Source organism: Narcine bancroftii, chromosome 12 (genome assembly GCF_036971445.1).
Source record: "Narcine bancroftii isolate sNarBan1 chromosome 12, sNarBan1.hap1, whole genome shotgun sequence".
NCBI lineage: Eukaryota > Metazoa > Chordata > Chondrichthyes > Torpediniformes > Narcinidae > Narcine > Narcine bancroftii.
The window spans coordinates 17098673-17117829 of NC_091480.1; the positions used below are offsets into that span (position 1 = coordinate 17098673).

The 19157-nt window shown below is 39.5% G+C and overlaps 2 protein-coding genes across 10 annotated transcripts in view; both read left to right on the plus strand.

The window, feature by feature from the left end:
• cfap70 (cilia and flagella associated protein 70) overlaps positions 1-3211 on the plus strand; it is a 53513-nt gene extending 50302 nt beyond the window's left edge. For 7 of the 8 annotated variants that reach the window (XM_069905396.1, XM_069905394.1, XM_069905392.1 and 4 more), the window contains 2 exons: positions 1050-1097; positions 2944-3211. In XM_069905396.1, the coding sequence (XP_069761497.1) occupies positions 1050-1097; positions 2944-3024 (129 nt within the window). In that variant the 3' untranslated portion in view covers positions 3025-3211. The remainder of the gene's footprint in view (positions 1-1049; positions 1098-2943) is intronic. The other variant, XR_011347151.1, reaches the window with a different exon arrangement.
• Positions 3212-4581: 1370 nt separating this feature from the next.
• The window catches only part of wdr90 (WD repeat domain 90), a 70800-nt gene continuing 56224 nt past the window's right edge, over positions 4582-19157 (plus strand). Inside the window, exons 1-7 of one of the 2 annotated variants that reach the window (XM_069905378.1) lie at positions 4667-4775; positions 9052-9184; positions 12130-12227; positions 13978-14154; positions 16226-16364; positions 17236-17406; positions 18058-18181. In XM_069905378.1, coding sequence (XP_069761479.1) covers positions 9166-9184; positions 12130-12227; positions 13978-14154; positions 16226-16364; positions 17236-17406; positions 18058-18181 — 728 coding nt within the window. In that variant the 5' untranslated portion in view covers positions 4667-4775; positions 9052-9165. Of the gene's footprint in view, positions 4776-9051; positions 9185-12129; positions 12228-13977; positions 14155-16225; positions 16365-17235; positions 17407-18057; positions 18182-19157 lie in introns of both variants that reach the window. The other variant, XM_069905377.1, reaches the window with a different exon arrangement.

The following is a 19157-nucleotide window of genomic DNA, read 5'->3' on the forward strand; positions in this document are numbered from 1 at the left end:
AGCCTATTTTCTGAGCAGTGTAAGCCAAGATTTTGGAATTAAGTAGTATATTAATACTGTAACTCCACATCATTTAAAGCAGAGGATGGAGATCTCCCAAGTTGTTACCTAGTGTTTTTCCTTTATGTAATACAGTACTGTATTGCCATACAAACCAATAGGTCACCATTTATTTCAACGTAGACTTTGCTCTCTGCAAATTAATTGTTGTGATTACTCACTGGGGGCTAGTAAGGAATTATAGATATGAAATTCATTATAAAATAAATATTATTTCACGTGAACACCTGAGCCAGGGAAGTTTACATCATTACCTTTCTTGACAGTCAGTGAATTTGTGAACATTGAGTACCATTATTTTGGCAGTGTGTGAATAAAACCCCACATCAGCCAGACTTTGACAAAAACTATCACTTAATAATAAAAGTTACAGGTGAGTCCTGCAACTTTAGAAAATGGAGAAACTATGCTTTTGCACAGAAAATCACAGCCTTTGTTAATTTGTTATTTTTATCTGTTTCTTTTTCTAAAGTTCAGGTGAAATAGGTTGTTCACGAAAGAAACACCATTTATTGAATGTTTTATTCTTCTTTGATATGCAAAATAAAAACATTCAGCAAACAAATGAAGTTAAATAATGATAATTCCTCAGTGAGAAGTGTTATCTTCCATTGAAGTTAATAGAAATAAAAATCCAACAGGCTTTAAGTCTCTCCAAATAATGGAAGTGCAGTTGATCCCCTAAATGGTACCTATGACCTTTTGATAGAGTAATGAGCTTTTTAAGAAAATTCAAATATGAATACATTTTGGTTTCAGTATATTTCACTGATGATCTTCAATTTACTTTGATGGCAAATTTTAATTTGAATCACAAACTCTAATATAAAATCATAAAAGTAATTTGTTCTTTTTCAGATAAGTTATTCTGTATTTTATGTTGTGCTACAATTCATTTGGAAATAAGGCATTGGAAATATACACTTGCAGTTTAACATGCTATATCTGAGCAAGATTTCATTTATCTAATTCATTTTTCTTTATTGCAGACAGGGAGAAAATTGGAAGCAGAGCAGACTTATAAATATGCATTAAAGGTTAGTTTCAACTTTGAACTTGCTTTGATTTATCCATTTGTTACATATTGTTCTGAAGGCGACTTTAGGACAGAAATTCATCTTGCTTTCTCTAAAACACAATTAGTGTGATTGGTATTCCATGTGTGGAGTTATAGGAAATGGGCTTGGTCATAAATGAATCCCCTCATCTGTATTGGTCATAGAGGTTTACAAAGGCTGGGCACAACATCATGGATCGAAAGGCATGATCAGCAGGTTTGTGAAAGACAGAAACTGGGGTATAGTAGTACATCAGGTTGTCTGTGGTTTCAACAGGATATAATCAATGAGCAAAGAGGGCAATGGAATGGCAGAATGAATTTAACACCGACTAATGCAGTGAAGCATTTTGGGAAGTTAAACTGGAGAGGACCTGGGGCAGTATTTATAAAACCAAGAGTTCTGTTGATACAAGTACATGGTTCCTTAAAAGTGGTAACACAGTCAACAGAGTAATGAAGAAGGCATGTGGCCAAGACTTTGAGCATCAGAATTGAGATATCATGTCACAATTATTCAAAATATTGGTTCGTCTGCCCCTGGAATTTACACTACCGTAAGGAAAAAATAATCTCAGGATTGTATTGTATATGATGTCATAGAACCTTAAAACATTACAGTGCAGAGACAGACCCCTTTGGCCCTTCTGGTCTGTGGCAAACCATTTTTCTGCCTCATCCCATCTAGTCCATAGCCCTCCATACCTTTCCCATCCATGAACCTGCCCAAATTCTTCTTAAATGTTAAAATTGAGCCCACGTTCACTATTTCAACTGACAGCTTGTTCCACACTCCCACCACTCTGTGTGAAGAAGTTCCCTTTCATATTCCCCCTAATCTTTTCCCCTTTCTCTCTTAACCCGTGTCCTCTGGTTTGACCCTCATCTACCCTCAGACCCAATTCTTGATTCCCCTGCCAGTTGCTAGCAGCCCTTGGCCTGGTTTGAGGCCTTTGATGTCTGATCCCAAGCTGGTCTGCTGCTGAAGTTTTTTTACTCTGTGGGTCCTCTCCCAGGCCAATTCTTAGTAGGCCTGATGCCCTAGGCTGTTCTGCTAGTTCCTCAGAGCCCACATTCTTGAGGTCTGGATCGCTAATATGTAGGTGCAACCACATTTTATATGCTGATATCTGTGGATCTTTGATGTAAAAACTGCCAAAAGCCCCATTCTACAGGGAATAAAGCCTGTACATGGCCATCAGGCAGGAGAGTGAGCAGTAAGACCACATTTAAAGACTGCATCTCTGCTTCCTGCTCTTCCTGAATCTGCACCAGTTACAGTGCTGTCATTATGGCAACTGCCACAGCACCATTTCTTCACCTGGACTGGTATGAATGAGCAAGGCACAGGCAGATATGAAGTTGATGCAGGCAAATGGGATCAGTAGAGATAAACATGGTTGGGTTGAAGGGCTTGCTTTTTCTGCTGTACAACTCTGTTTCACCAGTGTTCACTCATTCATATCTTGGAATGGCAAATTTATGATGTTTGAAAGAAAAGTGAACATTTGGTTTTAAAGATTTTTGCCTTAACACAAAATGACAAAAGATCCAAAATGCAATGTGAAATAGTGGCAGACTCTCACTTATATTTTATTAGAGTTTATACTGTTTCCAAATATTGCCTGCAAATGCAGTAATTCCATCTCCAATTGGGAAAAGATTAGGGGAATTGAGGGGTTGACTTAATTGCTGCATCAGTTTTTAATATGAGCAATTTGGATTATTACCAGTTCAAATAAGGAATAACAAGTTAAGGCTAGAGTTTTGGGCAGAAAATGGATAGCCCACTGAAAAAAAAACGTAATATATTCTGTTTTCTGTAGTTAAATCTTGGAGACCAACAGCTTCTCGATGAGATTCGTCAACTGCAGCAGACACTTGGCTTTGGAAACTCTTCATTCTGAATGTGTTGAACTCTTTCAGATTGTTTTTACAATCAAATCGTGCTGAATTCGGAGTAATGCAATGTCCTAATTACCTTTAAAGTTGTAACTCTAGTTAATGTAAAGCATGCCTTGCCAAGACAAACACAAAAATGAATGATTGTGTTAAGGTATAAAAACCGAATTAAATGAATTTTGAACTTTTTTACCCAAGTCTCTGCTATTTATGATGATCTTGTAGAGGTTATTGTCATTTTGTTCCATATCCTTGTTTGGTCCATCAATATTATTTGGAATTCATCACGTTTCTGAATATGTGACTATTATATTCAGCAAAATACTAGAATAGTTGTAATGTAGTGTTGGGTTCATACACGCTTGTCATAAAAACGACCTTGAGCCCGGCGTTGCTTTTATTTTAACATGCTCTTGGTGAATATCTGCACCGCCCCGTGACGTCATCGGCCACTCCCCACCAATCGTGTTGCACCGCAGTCTCCAGCAAAAAAGTTTCACCAACAACAAAACGATTTTCTTTCTAACGTATGATTCCACAAGAAAGTTTGCTGGAGAGACTCAGCAGGTCATGCAGCAAAGATGCATAAACGACGTACTGAGCCCCGAGTCTTTAAATATCTCGACAAATACTAAAGTGGAACCGCCTCTTTTGAAGAATGCTTGTTATCTTCCTTCCCTACTTTAATCTCAAGAGTCGCGACCAGAAACAGCAAACGGACCATTTCTCTCTGTGGACACTTTCTGGTCGCGAATTCCCATTCCGACTCAAAATCACAGTCTCTTGGGTTTCTCTGACCATGAGAAAAGTTGGCAATCCATTGAATTTCCGGACAGCAGCTGAAATCCTCCCAAGAGTTAGCATTTGAACTAATTCCACAAAAAAAACGTTGAAGTCGACAAAATATCTACCAAGCAAAATGCAGTCGAGAACAATCAATAACGAGGCTAGAGTTAAATAAAAACAGCTGTTCTTTCAATCTGACTTCAAAATGTTGTCCAACACGATAAATGAGTTCGAAACGGTCAGAACATTGAGCAACACAATATCAAACGCATGAAGCTAACGCAATCTTGTGAGTTTTGTCTACCACTGTGATCGCACTTTAAAATCAGTGCCGGTGGACTTAATCAGATGCAGCATGCTCAAGGAGTGAGTTACCCTCCCTTTTACTTGTCAATCTCTTTCCTACCAAGTTGGAGGAGTAAGACTAAAGTTTGCGGACGCTCTGAAAAACACGCCGGTGTCATACGAGCCAGGACAACAACATTCAGAGTTGTTCAGCCTGGACTTTTGTGTCACAATCTACTCATGGCGTTGTTAATTTTCGATTTAATTCCATTTTCAGGTTTTGCTTCCCTGCAGAGGATTGCATATGTTTTTTTTAAATCTGTCCGCTCTTGGAAACACTGAGCAAGTCAGCAGCGTTGCTGGCAACAGGAAGGAAGGGTTTGTTTCTCTCTCTCTCCTTGGTTGTTCAGCGCTTGGGTGCTGCAAACCAGCAGTTATTTCATCCGCGAACACGCGCGGAGAGTTTCTCAGAAGGAATCCAGGACCGCAGAAACTTTCCTGGCGAGTTCTTGCACCGAACGGCGGCGGGACGACGTGATGACGCAACGGCGCCACGCAGTGAACCGCGGATCGCCGCGAGCCAAAATCGTGCGCGGCAGGAGGAGCGGGCTCGGTTCGTGTGGTCGTCTCTAGGCACTTGGCGAGGTTATGGACCGGCGTTGGGGGCAAGAGGGAGAGAGAGACGGTAAGGAAGCAAACGGAGGGATGGAAAAGGACAGTCGTACTCGATTCGAGGTTCGCTCCTCAAAGAAGGAGGAGGGGTGGGGAGGGAAGGGGTGGGGAGGGGAGGGGTGGGGAGGGGAGGGGAGGGAAGGGGGTGGGGAGGGAGAGAGGAGGGAAGGGGGTGGGAAGGGAGAGAGGAGGGAAGGGGGTGGGAAGGGAGAGAGGAGGGAAGGGGGTGGGGAGGGAGAGAGGAGGGGAGGGGGTGGGGAGGGAGAGAGGAGGGAAGGGGTCGGGAGGGGAGGGAGAGAGGAGGGGAGGGGGTGGGGAGGGAGAGAGGAGGGGAGGGGGAGGGAGAGAGGAGGGAAGGGGTTGGGGAGGGAGAGAGGAGGGAAGGGGTTGGGGAGGGAGAGAGGAGATGAGGGAAGGGGTCGGGAGGGGAGGGAGAGAGGAGAGGAGGGAACGGGGTGGGGAGGGGAGAGAGGAGGGAGGGGGGCAGCTATCATTGCAAGGCGCTGATCACATTGTAGAACTTGCATTATAATTGACATGAGATTTTCCCTTGGCAAAGTGTACAACTTAAACACGTTTTAGAAGGGGAGCTTTTGAAAAACAGAGGGTGCCCCTCCAAAAAAAAACAAGATAGAAAATAAGAAATGCAGAAAAGAGAATTTGAAAGCTGCAAATAAGCACAAAACAAAAGACGTTAAACTGGAGAATTAGCATTCCAAAGATAACTGAGCAATTGCATAATCAATAAATCTGATTAAGACCTGCATTTGTGTCAGTCATGAGTAATGGTGAACAACTAATTGGAAGTGAATCCATGAATCTCAGCATTCTTAATGGTGGGGGGTTTGATTTGCACCTTGATGATACCTGAACACCCTTTCAATCCAATTATGTTAAATATGTGCTTGAAAATTGCCCTCCTATTCCAATAAAAATCTAACACCAATATTAAGACGATGCAAAAGGGACAAACCACTTTTTTTAAACAAGAAGAACAAATAAATTCCAAAAGTTAGAGATACAACATGGTAACTGACCCTTCAGATCATGAGCCCGTGCACATGCTGCCCAAATACACCCATGTGACCAATTAACCTGCTAACCTGTATGTCTTTGGAATGTGGGAGAAAACCAGAGAACCAGGAGGAAACGTACATAGATACAGTTAGTGTGGTGATTAGCATAAAGCTATTACAGAACCAGTAGCCTAGGTTCATGAATGCTGCTGTTTGTAAGATCACTTCCTTTTTAAGATGGAGAAGCAGAGAACATCTTAATGGGATGGCAGCGGACCAGCGAAAGGCTCTGTGGCTGAAGAACACACAGGCAGCAGGTTGTTGGTGACTCGAGGCGAGGAACCCATGCAGGTTGCGGGCTGCTGGTGATCGTGGTCAGAGGACTCACACCAGGCTACGAACTGCTGGAGATGCCTTGTTTTCTTCTGCCCTGCGCCATTCCTCTGCTTTTCTGGAGTCTGCAACCCTTCGAGGCTGCTGCCAGACACAGGTGCCATCATTTTGGGCTCAGTCCCCACGGTCACAAGATTTTAAAATAAACCACTGTTGGCTCCTTTAACAGGCTGTTTAAAGCCTGTACAGAGCTGTCAGTAGTTGGTCTTTGTAGTAGAACCCTGTGCAAGAGCACTATGTCTCCACGGGTCCACACCTGTGGCAGGCCTGGCATTGTAGCCGCTCTGATGGCACTGCCATCTTTTTTAGATCATAATTAGTGGGAAAATGTGCCACCTATAATCAGTTTAGAATATAATTTTTTAATTGTCTCTCAGTTAGAATTCTGAAACTCCCTTTCCAATTTGAAAGCATTTTCATCCTGTGGACTGCATATGTTCGAAAAAGTCAGTCTTGCCACTTTCTCAAGGGATTAAAGATGGGTTATAAATGTTGGCCTTGCCAGTGACTAAAATGTCCATGAAAATTAAAAAAAAAGGCTAATGATACAGATGGTGTATTTTTTTTTTTATAAATTTTTTTATTTTTCACACCATAAATCACATTAGCCATGATATACACTATTTCTTTTCACACATATACAGTGACTTTTTCTCCCCCCCCCCCCCTTTCCTCCCAAACCACCCCCCCCACCCCCCCCTCTCTCATCCATTTTAGGTATACAATCTAGGTTGCATTAAGCCAGTCAGACAATGTTGTCATTCAACAAAATTACACCAGAAATTCTACTGAGTCCATTCTTTTCTTTCCTTCTCCTTCCATCAACTTAGGTAATGTTTGTCCCCGGTAGGTTTTCGCTATTGTATTTAATGTAAGGCTCCTATACTTGTTCGAATATTTCAATATTATTTCTTAACCAATATGTTATTTTTTCTAATGGAATACATTTATTCATTTAAATTTGGTAGTTTCTTCCTTTTAATTTGGTTATGTATTCCATTAATATTTAAAGACATATAGTTCAGCGTAGCCCTTTTATATTTTGTTTATCTTCTCTTTCCGTTTTTCCATCATTACCTTTCCTCCTTTTCCATTTCTGTTTTCTTATTTTCAACTCTTTATAAGACAACATTCCTACAACATCTAACATTTTCCTTATTCTCCTATTTCTATCTTATTTATCCCCAATCTCCCCTTCACCTCCTGAGTTGTCCTTTATCCCTTGTCGGACAACCACATCTCCCCTCTCCATTTGGATTTGCGAATCCACTCGCAAGCGTCAACTGATTTTGCAGTGACCGCTATTTCCCCCCACCCCGCCTCCCCCAGAAAAGATTTCACTTTTCATATGTCACAAAGGTCCCTCTTTTAATTCCCTCCTTATTCTCTCTATTCCATTACCTTCCCTTATTAATTCTTGTCTATACTATCTATATTTTCCTCTAAGTACAGATACATTCATGTATGCTCATTGTCTCTATTCACTCTTATACCTCTTTACCTGCATACATATCAATTGTGATCATTTTTACTCTCATTACCCGTCTTCATCCCTCAGTCTATTTTTTTCTTTACCCACATACATATCAGTCGTGATCATTTTAACTCTCATTACCCGTCTTCCTCCCTCAGTCTATTTTTGTAATTGTTCTGCAAATTTTCGTGCTTCTTCTGGATCCGAGAATAGTCTGTTTTGTTGTCCTGGAATAAATATTTTCAATACCGCTGGATGCTTTAGTATAAATTTATACCCTTTCTTCCATAAAATCGCCTTTGCTGTATTGAACTCTTTTCTCTTCTTTAGGAGTTCAAAACTTATATCTGGATAAATGAAGATTTTTTGCCCTTTATACTCCAGTGGTTTGTTGCCCTCTCTTACTTTTTCCATTGTCTTCTCCAGTACCTTTTCTCTTGTAGTATATCTTAGGAATTTTACTACAATAGATCTTGGTTTTTGTTGTGGTTGTGGTTTAGAGGCCAATACTCTATGTGCCCTTTCTATTTCCATTTCATGCTGTAGTTCTGGACATCCTAGGGTCTTAGGGATCCACTCTTTTATAAACTCCCTCATATTCTTGCCTTCTTCATCTTCCTTAAGGCCCACTATCTTTATGTTATTTCTTCAGTTATGGTTTTCCATTGTATCTATTTTTTGAGCTAGTAGTTCTTGTGTCTCTTTAGTTTTTTTATTAGATTTCTCCAATTTCTTTTTTAAGTCTTCTACCTCCATTTCTGCTGCTACTGCCCGCTCTTCCATCTTGTCCATTTTTTTTCCCATTTCTGTTAAGGTCATCTCCATTTTAATTATTTTCTCCTCTGTGTTGTTTATTCTTTTTCTTAAATCCTTAAATTCCTGTGTTTGCCATTCTTTAAATGACTCCATGTATCCTTTAATAAGAGCAAGTATATCCTTTACCTTGCCTATCTTTTCTTCTTCTATTTCACCATACTCTTCCTCTTCTTCTTCCTCTGGGTTGACCATCTGTTGTTTCTTTGTTGCCCTTTCCTCCTCTTCTATCTTGTTTCTATTGTCTTCTGTGGGAGTAAACATTTCCTCTGGCCAGATTTGGAAATAGGTGAAAACTAACATAAAGCAAGGATTCTTAGAACAGGGTATGCCTGTACTTGATAAGTTAGGCAGGAAAAAGTTACAGGAATATAAATCTAAGGTTAGATCAGTCATAATTGCACTAAATAGTGGAATATATTTTGGAGGATAATTCCTGCTCCTAGTTTGCAAATTAGTATGTTCTACCTACTGGGGCTGCAGAACTAATTGTTTCCAACATTTTCCTTTTTTTTGACTGAGTAGATTATTGGACTGTAATGCTTGGATTATATTTGGTTCAATTGCAGTTTGCTCAAACCTTTTTTTTCCAGATGATATTTTCTTTGAAAGTTTCTCTGGAATGTAATTTGATGACCACGTTTAATGGGATTGATCTTCAATGACCAAAGGAATAAGGGTATTTATCAATTGATACTTGACCCAACATGGATAAGCCAAAGATAGGTGAGAAAATAAATGGTGTATACAGCCTATTTAAGAAAATTTTATCGTGCTTAATTTTGGAAGTTAATCATGTCTTGTAGGATATAGAGTGTCACAAAATTAGAATTTATACATTCCATAATATTTAGTATGCAACATAAATTATGTACTTTTATTCTTGTGCATCTTCTGCACATGGAACATTTCTGCCTGAATTAGTTGCGTAAGAATCTCTGTGGTAAAATCAGTTTATGGGAGCATTGCTGAGTATTGGGCATATTGTGAGAACAAAAGGTGTACTGTATACTCTATTCATTTGCAGTATGACAAGTTTACTTATGAAGGACTTCATAGTCTCCTAATTCTGTTTTATTTTTCTGCCGTCAACAAAGTTAATTAGAATTGGGAACCTTTTTTTGTGGTCGTATCTCGAGATACTGAAGGCAATTGCATCCATTGCTCTGTTCCTTAATTGAGATCTGCCAATTTGTTTGATTTAGAAATGTATGTGATTTTAAAGTCACCAATTTTAGTTTTATTATCTGTTCTATATTTCTTTTAAGTTCTGTATCTGACACCAGGAAGAATGTTTGGCTAGGAATTTATTTCCAGGTACGTCAGTGACACTTAATCGATATACAAGTATTTGTGTTGATAATACCCTCCATTCTTGACTGATTGGGAGAATTGATTTAATTGGTGTCTAACTTGGAGAAATAGTAGCATAATCAAGTCAAGTTTATTGTCATCTGATTGTACAAGTACAACCTGACGAAACAGCGTTCTCTGGTCTTCAACACATACAGACAAACAATACATATACAGGACAAGTATTCATCTATACAAATAAATAAATAAATAGTATTTAATGAATATGGAAATCTCCGATAGTGTGAGATGTTCCTTTGGTCATTCACCATTCTCACTGCCCGTGAGAAGAAGCTATTCCTCAGCTTGGTGGTGCTGGCTCTGATACTCCTATATTTATTTACTGATGGGAGCAGCTGAAAGATGCTATGCGCAGGGTGGAAGGTGTTCTCAATGATTTTGTGCGTCCTCTTCAGACAACGATCCCGGTAGATTACGTCAAGGGTGGGGGGGTTAGGGGGAAGACATTTATCCACTTTTGTGGTTCTTTAAATTGACCTCCAATCTATTTCTCTGCAGTAATCATACCACACTGTGATGTAGCTGGCCAGGACACTCTTGTTAGAGCTCCTGTAGAAGGTTGACATAATGGTGCCGGTAGCCTTGCCCACTTCTTTCTTCTCAGGAAGTGCAGTTGTAGGGATGTCACATGATATAGAGAAGGAAGGAGGCAGCCTCCAGAAACTGCCAGGTCATTATAAAATAAAGGAAAAAGAAAATAATTTACAGTAACTTAAACAGGAAGAAATGGACAAATTTACCTTAATGGTGAAGGTGTCAAAGAAGAGTCGGCAAGTGTTGGTAATCTTGATCTCCAAGCAACGAATGGTTACATTTAATGATTACATTTCCTTATACAGGTTATATTTAATATAGTTGTGGGGTCTGGCCTGGAAGAAAACTGAATTTTTAAGCTATTATTTCACATTCAGCACTTATTGAGTCTTAATGTCTTATCAATGGAAGGGTCTATTTATAGCAAGAAGCCGGGACTTGTAGCTCGTTCTGCCTCCCATGCAGGTAATCTGATATCTGGGAAGAATAGTGGAATGTTCTCGGCATTGGAGTCAAGAGACGCATCTCAAAGAGGAAAAGATCCATGCACAGCATCAATTGCAGAAGAAATCCCCTCAGAGCCTAATGAACATAAAGTATCCACACATGAAGAGAATCCTCCATGTTTTGTAGCTGTCTTCTTCTTTGGCTTGGCTTCGCGGACGAAGATTTATGGAGGGGGTAAAAAGTCCACGTCAGCTGCAGGCTCGTTTGTGGCTGACAAGTCTGATGCGGGACAGGCAGACACGGTTGCAGCGGTTGCAGGGGAAAATTGGTTGGTTGGGGTTGGGTGTTGGGTTTTTCCTCCTTTGCCTTTTGTCAGTGAGGTGGGCTCTGCGGTCTTCTTCAAAGGAGGTTGCTGCCTGCCAAACTGTGAGGCGCCAAGATGCACGGTTTGAGGCGTTATCAGCCCACTGGCGGTGGTCAATGTGGCAGGCACCAAGAGATTTCTTTAGGCAGTCCTTGTACCTTTTCTTTGGTGCACCTCTGTCACGGTGGCCAGTGGAGAGCTCGCCATATAACAAGATCTTGGGAAGGCGATGGTCCTCCATTCTGGAGACGTGACCCATCCAGCGCAGCTGGATCTTCAGCAGCGTGGACTCAATGCTGTCGACCTCTGCCATCTCGAGTACTTCGACGTTAGGGATGTAAGCGCTCCAATGGATGTTGAGGATGGAGCGGAGACAACGTTGGTGGAAGCGTTAGGTACCACATGACTAAACGGGCAAAGTTTTACTCCGTCTGACTCCGCATTTCATTTGTGTTACTATTGTCATGAAGGCAAGATCAATTTCTATTCAATGAGCATTTTGTACTTGGAAGCACCACGTGTACCCAAATACTGCAACAGAAAATGGCATATTATTCCTGCATGATATAAGCATGCAAATACTGCAATATAAATATACTAAACATGAAATACTTCCCATCTTTTTGTCATCTCAATGAAGCAGTCTGCAGTCACTCCAAACATTTACTTCCTCTATTGGTGCATTAATGGCTCCAAACCCCACAATAACTTGGATGTATGTTCACCAGCATGAAAGTGGTTATCATTTCCACTTTCTCAAGCATTTGGCATTCAACAGTTACGACCAATTCTCTACCAATCCAATTTATAAGTCTGGCTTTGAGCTTCCCTTTCGGGCAATTATTAAACATTTGGTTTAACTTTTTTGCTCAATGTTTAAATGAATTACATTAGCAAATAAATACATCTAAAGTTATATGTACTTTGTTGAGTTATGCTTGTTTTATTTTAGAGTCTGTGTGGCAGCGTCCATATGTGAACATCTTCAAACATTTCAAATTGGAAGAATGGAAGAAATCAACAAAAGAGGGGGATATCACAACTGTTATGGTACTGTTTGTTTTCTTGGTGGAGACTTTTTTTCTCTCTTGAAGGTACCCATTTTTTTGGGTGGCACTGTTCTTTTGGTACTTCTAAATTAATATTTAAGATTCAATTTATTGTTATGCAATAAAGACAGTGCAATATTACACGTAATTTGATTTGCCATTGGCAGAAATTGCCTGAAGTACTCTTAGAGACAGAGGAAAAAAAGGCAAAAGAGAGACTCCTCAGAGACACTGAATGTCTGTGGATTCCCCTTCAATGTTCCCACAGCCTCAGCAGCCCACACAGAGTCAGTCCAAACTATCAGGAGCCCAAGCTCCAGATCTGAACCTCTGACATGATCAGGAACCCTTCTGCGCCCTTGGCATCCTCTCATATCCCGGTTCCAATACTTGGAACACCTTCAGCCATTCTCCAGCAGTCCACAGCCTGGTGTGATCCCTCAACCATAGTTGCCAACAGCCCATAACCTGTATGGGTTTCTCGACTTGAGTCACCAAAAGCCCATCACCCGTGTGTTTCCTTATCTGCAAAACCCCTCACTGGTCCACTGCCATAGTCACCATCCTGTGGGTCATCTCCTCTGCTGCTGCCTCTCACACAGGGAGTGGTCTCCCTATTATTTTGGTGCCCTGTGCCAGTCCTCTACTTCCTTGGAGTCCGCAACCCCTCACGGCTGCTGCCGATCATAGACGCAGATCCTGCGGGGGCAGTATTTTAAATTAAAACCACCATCGGCTCCATTTACAGGCCATTTAAAACTTCTACGGAGCTGACTGCAGTGGGAACTGGGAAGTTGGATCCAAGGGAATACTGTGATTCAGCTTTCTGTGGGTCCTCACCAGTGTTGCTGTTGCACCACCATTTTAATATTTTATGCGCTGAGACATTGTTCAGAGGGAGAAGTAGATGAATATGTGATGCATACCCGAATGTTTGTGGTCCTTATAGTCGGTTTAATTCTTTCCTAAGCTGAATAGTTCCAAAATTACTTCCATTGCCTTGGACCTGTAGAAATAGTTCTGGAATGGCTCTTGATTGTTGTGGCATTGAGAGTTCAGGTGAACATCAGCAGTTATTGGCCCAAGGCTTAAATTTCTTTGTCAGACTGAGAGGAAGATTCCTGCCCTACTAGATACATGTGTGTGTATATATATATATATATATATATATATATATCTTTTCTTTGGCTTGGCTTCGCGGACGAAGATTTATATATACACACATATAAAAAGAGGTGAAACAGTTTTGTGCTTAATTGATGGGCCTCTTCTGTTAATCGATGTTGCTCCCAGTTTGGAAAGCAAATCTTTCCTCTCCCATTCGGAGCTTCCAGCAAAATTGTCGATCAGGTCCACAGCAGAATTTGAATTTTCATCGGATATTCAATAATTGGCTACACTGCAAATGTCTTATTCACATCCTTTTTAAAAAAAACCAGGTTCAAATTAGGATATAGTGGAATCAAAGAAGTAGATGGCTGACTTTTAAGAAGTTGCAGGTTAAGGGGTAGAAACAGAGATTGCTCCTATTTATAGATATCTAATTATTTTATATTATTCAGTATTAATGCTCTATTGTGCAAGATCATTAAAGAAAAATGTTCAAATTATCCCTTGACCACAAAAGTTTATGAATTTACTTTTGTTTCCTTAAATGATTTTGATAAATTCTTTATTTGCACCCAGAATTTAGATGGTTTGAGGAATTAATCTTGCAGAGTTTTGTGCCGGATATTTATTTGATTTTTCAGGATAAAACTCTGAAATGTACAGTGTATCGCATCCGAGGCTCCATTCCTGCTGGTAATTACATTCAGTTACCAAAAACTACCTCTCAATCTCTTGGACTAGTTGGCCGCTACCTGTACATCCTCTTCAGACCAATTGCATCCAAATATTTTGTTGTTCACTTTGATGCTGTCACTGAGGTACGTGATGATTAATGCCCTCTGGATATTGTTGGCTTGACTTTTCTCCAATGTTGGAATTAAATGCAGTTACTGAAAGATTATTATAATATCACTAGTGCTCCAATGCACTGAATTATATAGCTTCAGAAATAATGTGGTCAAAATGTAAATTTCTTATTCATGTATTATTCAGGTGTAACGAAACAAAATGGGCAACAGGATTTACTGGGAAATAATTTTTTGTCAGAATTCAAGTGGAATGAAAGTTGTAGAATTACTAAAGGACTTCCCAAAATACTGCACCTATTTTGAAATGTATACTTTGCAAAATTGGTCAGTTTTAATAGAATATAGAACAGTACAGCACAAAGTGGGTCCTTTAGCCCTCCTTGTGCTCATCCATATAAAACTGCTCCATGATCAAATTTTAGCCTTTCCTTCCTCACAGCCCATGACTCTTCATTTTTCTTATATCCATGTTCCTATCCAATAGTCTTTTTAATGTTCTTATTGTCTCAGCCTCTTCCACCACTGTGGCAGTGTGTTTCAGGGACCCACCACTCTAAATAAAACCCCACAAATTTAATACTGGGTATTAATTTTATTTCCACTTTTTAAACACCCATTTCTGAACATGCTGACATAATCTATGGTAGCAATTCAAAGGGGAAAATTGTGCCTATATTTTTTTTATATATTAAAAGGTTGGCCACCCCTGGTTTAGATTTTTAAAGAATTCATTTTTCAGGACTGATAATATTGAGGATGTATGTTCCAATTGGATGATGTTGAAGGATGAGCTCAGAAATTGAATTTGAGTTAAACTGAATTTGGCAACCATTATTACTGAATTTGTTCCATTCTCAGATGTTGTCAATGTGTGCATAGTTGAGTTTTAGACTGTATCCACGTACAGTATGTACTTTCCTGGATATCATTTGAGGTTGGGCCCCTGGCAAGCTTTCCTACCACATAAATTGAGTTTCACACCCAGTTGGAAACAGCAGAGATTTTTTGGGGAGCCTTAGTGCAGCTTCAGGAAGAGAGGTTTTGTGTTAAGCATCAAATTAGTAAACAGGTATGTGCCACTTAACGTCCAACTGCATATACGTCTGTGGTCCCATAATTATTTAGTTACTGTGAACATGTCTGCAGCAATTTAGAAAAAGCGATGGTGAGCAATAGGAAATTGTATACCCAAACTGATATGACTGCCCACTCACTCCTCACAGCCCTGTATCAGCCCCAACTAATCCTACTGCCCTGTGCTCTCCCCATAGCCCTGTATCCATTCCCATACTGATCCCACTCCCCTGCTCTCTCCACACAACCCCGTGTCAGTCCCCATACTGATCCCTACTTAAAAATAAAAAGTTTACAGGTACTCTACAGTATCCCTTACAGCTTTGCTAAGTATAGAATACAGTGTTCGCACAATGACCACATCGCAAAACACTAATTTCACTGAACATATTGTGGACATTAAGTGACGCATACCTGTATTTGAAGAAATTATAATATTGCTTCATGGTGGATGTTGTTGCATAAATACTGAAATTAATGGTTTAAAAATTAGACTTTTGGTTTCCTGGTAAACAAGTCTTTTAATCACTAATTTTTGAATTAAATACTTCAGTCGTTCCTTTAGATTGTTGATACATTTGAAAACAAGAACTTGGGGGAAGAAAACATAAGGATTTTTTTTTAAACTACTTAAACTGCTTCCCATTTGCTACTTTTCTTCTCTTTGTCATGTTTCAAACCAAGTAGCTGAACAATCACATTTTTCACACACCTGCATTACAATTCATGCAAGTGCAAAGAAGAATTTGATTGATAGTCACAAACAATTTTAGGGACTTGCTGCTTTGAGATTTGTTGGTGCTAATGTGGATCATAAGGATGTACTGCACAAGTATGAAGTGATTTTCCATTCTTAGCCTTAACTTGTTATTGAGGTTTGATCTCAACTTGTGAATGATTGGTTATCTTGAGGCTGGGGGAGATCTGATTAGATATTTGTACTTTCTGTTCTATGGGAATCATGTTATGAACTCTTAATGTGATCATAAGACATATTTCTCTCCAGGATAGTCAAGTTATTCGGATTTCATTCTCCAACCTTTTTAAAGAGTTTAAATCCACAGCAACGTGGCTTCAGTTTCCTTTTGTTTGTGGTGCTGTGAAAGGCTCTGTGTATAATACCACTGCAAAAACTGCAAAGCAAGGTAAGAGTTTTCAATGTTTGCTCTTTTTTATTAAGCAAATTCCTCAGTTACCCATATTAAGAAAGAATAGTTTGAATGTATATTTGGCTATCTATGTAGAATTGGCCAAAACTTTGAACTATACGTCATTATCCAAGATTAGATTTCCATTAAATGAAAAAACTTCCATTTAAATAATGGTTTTCTTGATCTTGGGGATCTCTGAAGTGATTTGTTGGCAGTAAAGTAGTCCCATGCTCTTTTTTGAAATGGAGCAATGAAATCCTTATTGTCTGCTAATGTGGATTCATGGGTTTATTTTAATATCCTCCTTGTCATTGACTGTCCATTTCTGAGATCTCCTAATTTCCATTGTTCTACCATCAGCAGCCATGTTCCCAGTTGCCATGGCCTTGAGCTCTGGTATTCTCTCTCTGTCTCTGTCGCGCGCTCATTCACCCTGTTGCGCACGTTCTCTGTGTCTCTCTGTCGCACATGTTCTCTGTGTCTGTCTCTGTCGCGCATGTTCTCTGTGTCTGTCTCTGTCGCGCATGTGCTCTCAGTGTCTCTCTGTCGCGCATGCTCTCTGTGTCTCACTATCTCTGTGCTGCTCTTGATCGCTCCCTCTCCTTCTTTAACGCTCTATTAAGACCTTTGACTACACTTTTTGTCCCCGTGTCTCTCCTTGTGTAGTTATTTGATGTGAAGTGCCATCTCTCTTTACATCAGTTTCATGTGAACTGATTTCAGATGTTTCAATACATTATAGGTGCCATATAAAACATGTTATAACTATATTTTAAATAATTAGTCTGAATTATTTGAGGATCAATGTCTAGTTATTAACTATATTGATTTGTAGCTTGTTAACTTGCTCTTTTTCTTTAAACAGACTTGGTGGGCCTTGCCCCTGTTGGTGTGAAATGGACTTGCCTCATTTTGGATCTTCATTATATTTTGTCATTTTATTTAAGTAGACAGTACAGCCACTTGAAAAGCATTAAACTTTGCTCTAATATGTTTGTTAAGAACATCTTCACCAGTGACTTGTTGTTTGAGCCAAGTAAGTGATTACATTTTTTATCATGGATAAGGTAGACAAAGAACAGTTCTATATTGTAACACTATTAACTGTGGGAATAATTAACATTTAATCAGGTTTGTGAATTGTGTAAAAAGAAAATAAATCTGAATATTCACAAGATCATGAGATATTTGCTGATGAGAAAAGCTATTTTTTGTTTGCCCATTCAAAACATACTTAAAAAAAATTAGCTTTCTATTATTTCCTGAATAAATTGGCAATCCATTGTTTTAAAGCTGACTGCAGGTGAAGATCTTGCACAATTTTCCCCAGGACATCCATCCTTTCAAGATCGCTCTCGATCTTGTATGCTTTAATTTAGTGACACCTCACTTTACTAAAACTCCAGCAGATACAAGTATAGCCTGTTCTATCTTTTTATTTAATTGCTCTTACAATGTGCAATAATTTTCACTTGCTGAAGTTGTGTACCAGCCTTTATGAACTTTGCACACCAGCACCCAGGCCTCACCATTTAGATGTTTTTTTTTAGCAGATTCTTTTCAAACAAGATCTTGAATCCTTGTTTATAGTTTTTTAAAATAAAGGTTAATGGTAACTGATAAAATATATCTGAACCACGTCAGAGAGTACCACTTCTTTGCATAATTCTTTATCTATATATTTCAGATGTGATAGTCCATAAGTCAAAGCAGACAGGACTGGTTCCACATGATGTTTACCCAATGCCACGAGAAATGGCTTACCTTGTACCCAAAGGAGAAAACTGGCATGATATCTATGATTACATCAGGTCAGCTTCACTGTGCATTAAGAGAGAATGTTATGGTCAGCCGTGATGCTTTATTTAAGACAAATCAATAAGTGACCAGAAAATTTATTCCTTGGTTTGTTGGTTGAGGAGAAGAAATGCCTTGATCACCCTGCAAAAAAAAACCTCCCACGTCTGTCTAGCTCCTCTTTCATGATGGTGGTATATGATCATTTATGACTATTTTAGGAGGCTGATAGCAGTGTGGTGTTTCATCAAAATGACTGAGTACCTGCTAATGGAGCACTGAGCTTGGACAACTTGAGTTTGATACCTGAGAATTTGACCATGAATTTCCATTTGCCAATATTTGATCTGCAGCTCGAAACTTGCATGTGCTATAGAAAATCTAATACAAAAAAAAGTTCCAATATGTTTTGAAAAGAATGGAATTGTTAGGAGAATTTAAACCAAAGTTGGGCAAAGAAATTAATTCTATGAAGGATAGTGAGGAGATGAAAGACATTATTAAGGACATTCACAAAATGAGCCCCGAATGGCTTTTAGCACACAGCCATCTTCACGAAGTAAAAGCAAATGTAACTTTAAATAAAAACAAAATCCTGGAGTTAGCCAGTATATATTAAAGAAAAACAGAGTAAACATTTGAAGTTGGCAACATTTCAACAGAACTGGAAGACTTTTTGTCATATCAGTATGCTTTAAGAAGGGAATAGGTTAAAGAGTTCTCGCACCAACCCTCTTTTCAATCTTCTTCAGCATGATGCTGAACCAAGCCATGAAAGACCCCAACAATGAAGACGCTGTTTACATCCGGTACCGCACGGATGGCAGTCTCTTCAATCTGAGGCGCCTGCAAGCTCACACCAAGACACAAGAGAAACTTGTCCATGAACTACTCTTTGCAGACGATGCCGCTTTAGTTGCCCATTCAGAGCCAGCTCTTCAGCGCTTGACGTCCTGCTTTGTGGAAACTGCCAAAATGTTTGGCCTGGAA